Source organism: Macrotis lagotis, chromosome 3 (genome assembly GCF_037893015.1).
Source record: "Macrotis lagotis isolate mMagLag1 chromosome 3, bilby.v1.9.chrom.fasta, whole genome shotgun sequence".
Taxonomy (NCBI): Eukaryota; Metazoa; Chordata; class Mammalia; order Peramelemorphia; family Peramelidae; genus Macrotis; species Macrotis lagotis.
In genome coordinates this window covers 35,495,970-35,504,510 of record NC_133660.1, presented here as the reverse complement: position 1 = coordinate 35,504,510, position 8,541 = coordinate 35,495,970, and the positions used below count along the sequence as shown (strand labels likewise).

The 8,541-nt window shown below is 39.0% G+C and overlaps 1 protein-coding gene and 1 long non-coding RNA gene across 2 annotated transcripts in view; one reads left to right on the top strand and one right to left on the bottom strand.

Moving 5' to 3' along the window:
* The window catches only part of LOC141517451 (uncharacterized), an 11,522-nt gene extending 7,456 nt beyond the window's left edge, over positions 1 to 4,066 (top strand). Inside the window, exon 4 of the long non-coding RNA XR_012476867.1 lies at positions 1 to 4,066. This exon is cut by the window's left edge and continues 2,054 nt beyond it. This is a non-coding gene — a long non-coding RNA (uncharacterized LOC141517451).
* Positions 3,291 to 6,915, bottom strand: LOC141517450 (growth-regulated alpha protein-like). Its single transcript, XM_074228453.1, has 4 exons — positions 6,819 to 6,915; positions 6,267 to 6,390; positions 6,090 to 6,173; positions 3,291 to 5,060 (listed from the first exon to the last, which is right to left on the bottom strand). Exons 1-4 carry the CDS (start codon positions 6,904 to 6,906, stop codon positions 5,051 to 5,053), a joined length of 306 nt encoding a protein of 101 aa, XP_074084554.1. The 5' UTR covers positions 6,907 to 6,915; the 3' UTR covers positions 3,291 to 5,050.
* Between the last annotated feature and the right edge of the window lie 1,626 nt (positions 6,916 to 8,541).

The following is an 8,541-nucleotide window of genomic DNA, read 5'->3' as shown; positions in this document are numbered from 1 at the left end:
ATGAGGAGATCAAAGCAATCCATAGACATATGAAAAATTGCTCTAAATCATTACTTATTAGAGAAATGCAAATTAAAGCTTCTCTGAGGTACCACCTCACGCCTCTCAGACTGGCCAATATGACCAGAAAGTATAATGATCATTGTTGGAAGGGTTGTGGGAAATCTGGGACACTATTACATTGTTGGTGGAGCTGTGAACTCATCCAACCTTTCTGGAGAGAAATTTGGAACTACACCTAAAGGGCAACAAAAATGTGCATACCCTTTGATCCAGCAATACCACTACTGCATCTATACCCTGAAGAGATGATGAAAAAGGGTAAAAACATCACTTGTACAAAAATATTCATAGCAGCCCTGTTTGTGGTGGCAAAGAATTGGAAATCAAGTAAATGTCCTTCAATTGGGGCATGGCTTAGCAAACTGTGGTATATGTATGTCATGGAACACTATTGTTCTATTAGAAATCAGGAGGGATGAGAATTCAGGGAAGCCTGGAGGGATTTGCATGGACTGATGCTGAGTGAAATGAGAAGAACCAGAAAAATATTGTACACTCTAACAGCAACATGGGGGTGATGATCAACCTTGATGGACTTGCTTGTTTCACCAGTGCAAAAATCAGGGACAATTTGGGGCTGCCTACAATGGAGAATACCATCTGTATCCAGAGAAAGAACTGTGGAGTTTGAACAAAGACCAAGAACTATTAACTTTAATTTAGGGGGGAAAATGATATCTTATTGTCTGATCTTGCTATCTCTTATACTTTAAGTTTCTTCCTTAAGAATATGATTTCTCTCTCATCACATTCAACTTAGATCAATGTATACCATGGAAACAATGTAAAGACTAACAGACTGCCTTCTGTGGGGGCTGGGGGGAAGGAAGCAAAAATAGGGGGGGAAATTGTAAAACTCAAAATAAATAAAATCTTTAAAATGAATAAAACAAAAACAAATAAGGAAGATTGAAGTAACTATTGGAAACTCAATGACAGAACTAGAGATAGGTCTTCATAATGAAAATTATCATGTAATATGTATTAAATATAAATTATGTGATATTTCTATATTGTAGAAAAAACAGCCTGGACTAGTAGTCAAAAGACCTGTGTTCAAGTTTTAGTTCTTTTCCTATCATTGTAGGACCCTGGACAAGTTATTTAACTTCTCAAATGAGAGTGTTGAACAAAGTGATCTGCAAGGTCCTTTCCCATTTTTCTTTTTAAATTAAATGTATTTCATTTCTAATTTATGGAATAAAACAATCATTTCTATAATAATACAACTGCAGAGAAAGATGATTGCACATGAATACAGTATATACAACCTGTTATTCCTTTTAAATATTCATGTATATGATTCCATTTTTACAGACTATGCTTATATAGTCTCTTATTCCAAGGAACATCAAGTCTTCACCCTCCTCCCATGGGCAGAGTGGTCCTCAATAGGGATTGAATGCTTCCCCTAGTGAATAAAAAAGCTGGTAAATTTCAATTTTCTTAATAAACTTTGCTTCAAGTTCTCACCACTTCAAGGGGAAGGTGTGTAGTTCCAGAGTAGTTCTTCCACTCCTTCCCTGAGGTAATGGAAAGATCCCAAAAGAGGCAGAAATCAAGAGAATTTGGCTCTAGTCCCAACTGCCATTCAATAGATATGATCCAAGACAAATGATTTCCCTAAACTTCTTTCCACATAAAGAAAATTTAAAAATTGAACCAGGTCATCTCTAAGATGTCTCTGACTCCTATTGTTCTAAGAAGATTCAACCTTTGATAGTTCATTGATCTTTTCATCACTTCTGTTGTCTCCTTTGTAAAATGAAAGAATTGGGTTGGAAACTGCCTAAGGTCCTTTCCAACTCTAAAGTTTAATGAATCAAATGATGGATAGTGTGTCATTTTTATGAAAATATTTGCTGCTGACTCACAGTAAATAAAGTATTTTGACATATTTTTCTAGTAGTGGTAATAGATGGTAGAGGAACCATAATATCTTTTGGCAAAATGGATGACTGGGCTGAGTATACAAAAGGACAGAGAAATGAGAGATAAACCTTTCTTATCCTTCTGGTCTTCTAATACCTATTTTTACCAAACGTGCTCTTAGATACAATGACGAGGTTTCTTTGATATTCCTCCTTGCATTTCTCTATTCTGAACATTTTCAATGGTTGACCTCAATGCCTGGCATTCTCATCTCCATCTTTTGACTTCATTTAGGTCCCAATTACAATCTACATTTTACTGGAAGTCTTTTCTAATCCCCATTAATTCCTGTGTCTTCCTTTTATTGACCATTTCAATTGTCTCCCACTTGTAGTTTGTACTTGGTTTTTTGCATCTTGCTTCACCCCCCCCCACACACACACAGAAATAGTAAACTACTTGAGAGTAGGGACTGGTTATTTTCCTTTTATATCTCATCACTTCACTTATTTTTTAAAGATTTTATTTCTTTTAAATTTTACAATTTTCTCCCTAATCTTAGTTCCCTCTCCCCACAGAAGGCAATCTGCCAGTCTTTACATTGTTTCCATGGTATACATTGATCCAAATTGAATATGATAAGAGAAATCATATCCTTAAGGAAGAAACATAAAGTATAAGAGATAGCAAGATCGGACAATAAGATATCAGTGTTTTTTTTTTCTAAATTAAAGTTAGTAGTCCTTGGTCTTTGTTCAAACTCCACAGTTCTTTCTCTGGATACAGATGGTACTCTCCATTGCAGACAGCCCCAAATTGTCCCTGATTGTTGCGCTGATAGAATGAGCAAATCCATCAAGGTTAATTATCACCCCCATGTTGCTGTAGGGTGTTTTTCTGGTTCTGTTCATCTCACTCAGTATCAATTTATGCAAATCCCTCCATACTTCCCTGAATTCCCATCCCTCTTGGTTTCTAATAGAACAATAGTGTTCCATGACATATATATACCGCAATTTGCTAAGCCATTCCCCAATTGAAGGACATTTACTTGATTTCCAATTCTTTGTCACCACAAACAGGGCTGCTATGAATATTTTTGTACAAGCATCACTTGTCTTATACTAGACATCTGATAAATAAATGTGTATTGACTTGACCCAAAGTAGGGCAAATATAATCTTGAATTCAGAGACTAAGAGAACTATTCATTCTGGGTTCTTTTGGTTCATCCCAGAGCATCAAGAAAGGGAAGAAGTATTATTGTCAGAGGGAGGGAGAATTTTCTTTTAAATACCAGAAAATGTAAAGAAAACTAGTATAAGGGTTCAAATGAACCTTTCTCTGATGGGACAAAAGTATTTTTCCTTACTTCTTCCCCTTCTCATAAAACATATGGTCAACCATGGGATAACTTTGAGAGTGAGAGATGGACTTTATCCGGGGAAGAGATTCCTTTACTCTTCATTGAAAAGAAGAATTTAGTGTCTCTTGATTTGGGACTCTAAGCATTGTGGATTGACCACTTATAAGGGAAGCCCAATGTTATAATTGACAAATAAATAAATGATTAAATGAATGAATAAATGAATGAAGACAAGACTAGACTGCATATAGACCTGTGTGGGTTTAGATAAAGTATCTCATTTGTCTGTGTCTCACTTTCTTCATCTATAAAAAAGTATCAGCACCCTCTGAATTTTCCCACATTTCCACTTCTTTCTTCTTTTGGACATTGAGGTAATTTCTTGCCGTTTGATTCAAGATTGGCTTCCATTGCTTAAATTGTGTCAACTTCTGACATTGAAAACTATAGCATGAGATAAATCTCTACATGTGATTTGAAGAAAAATTAATGTCTTCAGTAAATCTGCATGAACAATTGTAATTTCTGATTTTACTGGACTTAAATAAATTCAGGAGTGAATGTATGACTTTTTAAATTAAATCTTACCAGAGTTGAATCTAGATATGCTCTTTATTCCTGTCTTTATTGGTGGAAGAGACCATGTGGCCAGGTTAGTGAAAAAATTTGAAAATATTTGTTCAAAATATGCCTTAATTCCTTTGACATATTATCTGAGTGACAATGAACAAATCAATGAATCAGACATAACTCTCTCAAATGAAAAATAATCTGATTTGATATAAATTCCAAACCAGATACAAACAAAACTCAGTAGTCTACTGCATTCAACCTTGATGTGTAATGTTAGGTATCAAGAATTATAATTATGGCACATGTGATTTGGCATCAAATGAAAAGTTTGCCTTACTATTGTTTAATTTGCTATTAAATAAATGGGATAATCATACCAATATTTCAACTCCCCAGTTAGTGAAAGCAATGGAACCTGATTGGCATTTGCAGGGATACAAAAGTTGTTAAATGAATAGAAAAAATGGTATCATACAATATTTTCTCTTTTAAATCATAGACCCCAAATTTTTAGGTGGTATTCTCTCTACCTCCAATAAAAGAAACGTAAACAAAGAATGGAATTTCTCAAATGATTTATTTCAGACTTTGTAATTATTTATTAACAATAAATATTTAACTCTTTATTTTAGAACATAGAATTCAGAACATTGTGTATCTTTACACTAAAAATGACAGTATGCCATACAAAGAAGACATTAAATGTCTATGGGATAGATGGAACATTACTGTTCTCAATACTTCAATATAAATATATAATTAACAGACAATATCAAATAGTTATTATAAATAATGTTTGTAGTCAACTCCCACATAAGATAAATACACTCCTTTTCACATAAATCATAGCCCATTTTAAGTAGGCTCAATATAAATGATTCTCAAAAACATTGAAAATATCACATTTAAATGAAATACAGAGCACATTAAGGAAAAATGGAAATAAACTGGATTTTGTAAAAAGTGAAGAGAAGACATCAATGTAAATTTAACACCAGTTTCAATCACAATTTTAAAAATTAACAAATAAAATAAATAAAATCATTTCAATAAAGAATTCTTATTAAAATCACAGGTGCTTGGCGAAGTACTGGGATTCTTCTGGCTCTGGAAACCCATGTTCTCAAAATAGAGTTGCACAGGCATTGCAAGAGATCATCCTCTCTTTTGAAGTTACTACTTGGAGCTGTTATAAAAAAAAGCATAATTGACATTAATTAACAATCTATAACTAGAGACATTTCCTGAGATCTTAAAGTAAAATGGGATTCTTTGCATACGGGCATAACTACATGGTCATAGATATTAAAGCAAAGAAAAATCCATCAAATAACCCATTTATTTTTTTTCTAAGCTGTTTCAAGTGACCAGGTAATTGTACAGGCTTCCCTCCTGAGGATGCAAATCTTGAAACACAGAAAATTTAGATTTTTAAAGATTTTTTAAAAGATACTTGCCAAGTCTATTTCATATGTTGGCAAGTAGGCAGCCTGGCATAGTAGCTAAACTTAAAGCTGGGAAAATCTAACGTCATGCCCCATCGGTGCCAACTGCTAGCAATATGACCTTTGGTGATTTACTTGGTCTCTCAGAGCTCTCTCTAGACTCTACTCTGAAATTCTAAATTCAAGAGGTGCCTTCTACATGGATAAAGAGAATTTCCCTGGAAGTTTGTGATATCAATGAAATCATAGCTCTAACACTTATCACTCTGGTATCAAATATAACGATTTAATATTAATTTGAATTTGAGGATAGAATTGTGAAAGAAAAGAGTGAATAGAAAGTACTGATTTTTCAATAGAAAATATGTATTTAGACATTTTTTAGTCCTTATGATAAAAATCTGATATAATTTGTTTTTGTGGGAGGTAATGGAGTTAAGTGACTTGCCCAAAGTTACACTAGTATTAGGGTATTATGTGATTAGTATTACTTGATAAGTATTAAGTGTCTGTGAGGATTTGACTCTTGACTCCAGGGCTAGTGTTCTCTCTGCTTCACCACTTAGCTGCCTCTTTTGTCAACTCTTTTAAATTATGATGGATAGATAGATAGATAGATACATAGATAGATAGATACATAGAAAGAAAGAAAGAAAGAAAGAAAGAAAGAAAGAAAGAAAGAAAGAAAGAAAGAAAGAAAGAAAGAAAGAAAGAAAGAAAGAAAGAAAGAAATAGAGATATATATCTAGGTATAATAAAATGATAGTTACCCTTTCAGTATTTTCTCCACTATTTTCTTCACACCAGGGGCCTCAGGGTTAAGGCAAAGTCTATTTCCCTTCTTCAGAGTGACTCTGCGTAGGAGAGGAAAGAAAATATGAGAATCTGATTCCTTGAACCAGAGAGGGCTGAACTGATGAGGGCAGAGCTGGGGAGGACCAACTTACATCACTTCAAGGTTGGCACAGGAGGCACCCGCTGGAATCACCTTCAGGCTGGCAATGGTCTTGGGGGAAACTCCTTGCACTGTATTTACACACTGGCATCGGAGTTCACTGTTCACTGGGGCTCCTGAAGTACAGAAAAAAGGAGATGAGTGTCAGAGATGCAAAGGTTCTTGCCCCCTCTCTCAGGGACACACCAGGTCCCTGTCCCCACCTGCAGGAACAGCTGCCCCAGATGTAAAGGCTCTTGCCCTGGGCCCTTATGGGGCATGCCAAGGTGGCACAGTGCATGGAGCACTGGCTTTGGAGTCAGGAGGACCGCAGTTTGAATCTGACCCCCCGACACTTGACTCTTCCTGGCTGGGTGACCTTGGACAAGTCACCTAACCCTGCCTGTCTCTCCTCCAGGGCCATCCCCAGTCGTCCTGATTCCTATCAGGTTCCTGAACCCAGATGGCTCTGGAGGAGAAAGTGGGCCCAGGCTCCCGTCTCTGCCCGCCCCCCTTCCTCCAGGGCACAGCAAAGGCCCTGGATCTTGGCCCCCGAGTCTCTCACCGCTGGCGGGGCGCACTGCCGGCGTCAGGAGCCCGGACAGCAGGCACAGCAGGACGAGGCAGGAGAGCTGGCGGAGGCTGGGGCTCATGGCGGCGGACTTCTGCTTCTTGGGGCTGGCGGCTCTCAGGCTCCCGAAGGCTGTGGCTCCCCATGCTCCAGCCGTCGCTTTTATTCACTGCGCTCCGGCTCAGAAAGAGGAAACCCCGCTGCCCGGGAAATTCCCGCTCCCCAGGGCCAAGCCTTGACTCAGGCAGAACGGTGCAATGCCTGACCACCCCCCACCCCCCGGGGGAGGGGTCCTGGCCGCCCGCCCTGCAGCCTCCTGGCTCACGCTGGGCTCCCGGGCCCGGCAGCCGGCTTTAGACCCACCGGCCTGAGTCAGCCCCTGCAGGGCTGCAGGCGGGGCGGGAGGAGGGGGAAGGGAGCAAGAGTCCAGGGCGCTAGGCCGCTTTCCCCTGGGGAGGGGGGGGACCCTTCCTCAGGGGAAGCGGGAGGGCTGCAGGGAGCCGGGCCATTTCACACACCCCCCCCCCCACACACACACACAGTGGGAGGGGGAAGGCTTCAGGGAGCCAGGCCACTTTCCCTCCCAAACTGGTAGACGGGTGTCTTGAGGAGGACCCAGGCCTGATTCCCTGGGGAGGGGGACGGGGAGAGAAGCAGGCCGGGGGTAATTGGCGCTGGGGGCTCTGTGCCAGTTGTCTGGGTGGAAGACCTGGAGAAGTCTTCATGTGAACTAATTTCAGGGTGATTGATCCGATGGCGCTAACTAGGCTGATAGGCAGAAAACTGGGCTTGGGATTTACATTGGAGATGCCCAAAAGCCATCCTACTAATATGGAAGACATCATTCAAAAAGAGATAGAGTGAGGCAAGCATTGTGCCAGCTGGCGGTTGTTGCCTTCTCACAACAATCCTGGGAGGAAGACGCGACTATTGGCACCATTTTACTGTTAAAGAAACTGAGTCATAGAGGTTAAATGACTGGCCCAGGGTCATACTTCTCTATCCCCTATTAAATAGCTACTGTGTGCCAATAGAAAAGGATAAAAATGACTGATCCCAAAGAGATCTGATCTACAGAGGGAATGTTAAACTTATATGGCATTTCTAGGTACTAATCAATGTAAGGAATTTCTTCTAGGAATCTAGGGTTATAGCAAAGTTTATGTTGTTACAGGTAGAAATAAGGAGTTTACATGGATATGCTCTTTAACATGGTTCATGTATTTCTCTAAATTTCTCTTTATTATTTGTCTCTCTATATATTCCTGAGGGCTTCTCTCTTCTCTCTCTCTCTCTCTCTCTCTCTCTCTCTCTCTCTCTCTGTCTGCTCTCCTTTCAGTCTCTAGCTTTTCTTCTCTGTCTTTATCACTCTCTCCCTGTGACTTTTTCTCAGTCTTTTTCTATCTCAATCTCTGTCTCAGTATGTTTGTTTCTCTTTCTCTCTGGGTCCCTGTCTCTTCTGCTCTGTCCCTTTTTTTTGTCTGTCTTTATCACTCTCTGCATCTCTGTTTTTGTCTCTTTCTGTGTCTATCTCTATCCATCTCTATCTCTTTTTTTGCCTCTCTTTCTCTGTCTGTCTGTCTCTGGATTCCTGAACTGGAAAAGGAAGAGGGATATAATGTAATATAATGAGTATGTAATATAATGAAGATGAGATAGATACAAACTTTAAATAATTTTATACTTAGAGGGATCCAAGACATTACTTATCCACTTA

Coding starts and splice junctions, on each gene's coding strand:
- LOC141517450 (XM_074228453.1), bottom strand. CDS start 6,906: ATGAGCCCCAGCCTCCGCCAGCTCTCCTGCCTCGTCCTGCTGTGCCTG. Junction 6,391..6,818: donor GGCAGTGCGCCCCGCCAGCG/GTGAGAGACTCG, acceptor TCTGTACTTCAG/GAGCCCCAGTGAACAGTGAA. Junction 6,174..6,266: donor TGTGCCAACCTTGAAGTGAT/GTAAGTTGGTCC, acceptor TCTCCTACGCAG/AGTCACTCTGAAGAAGGGAA.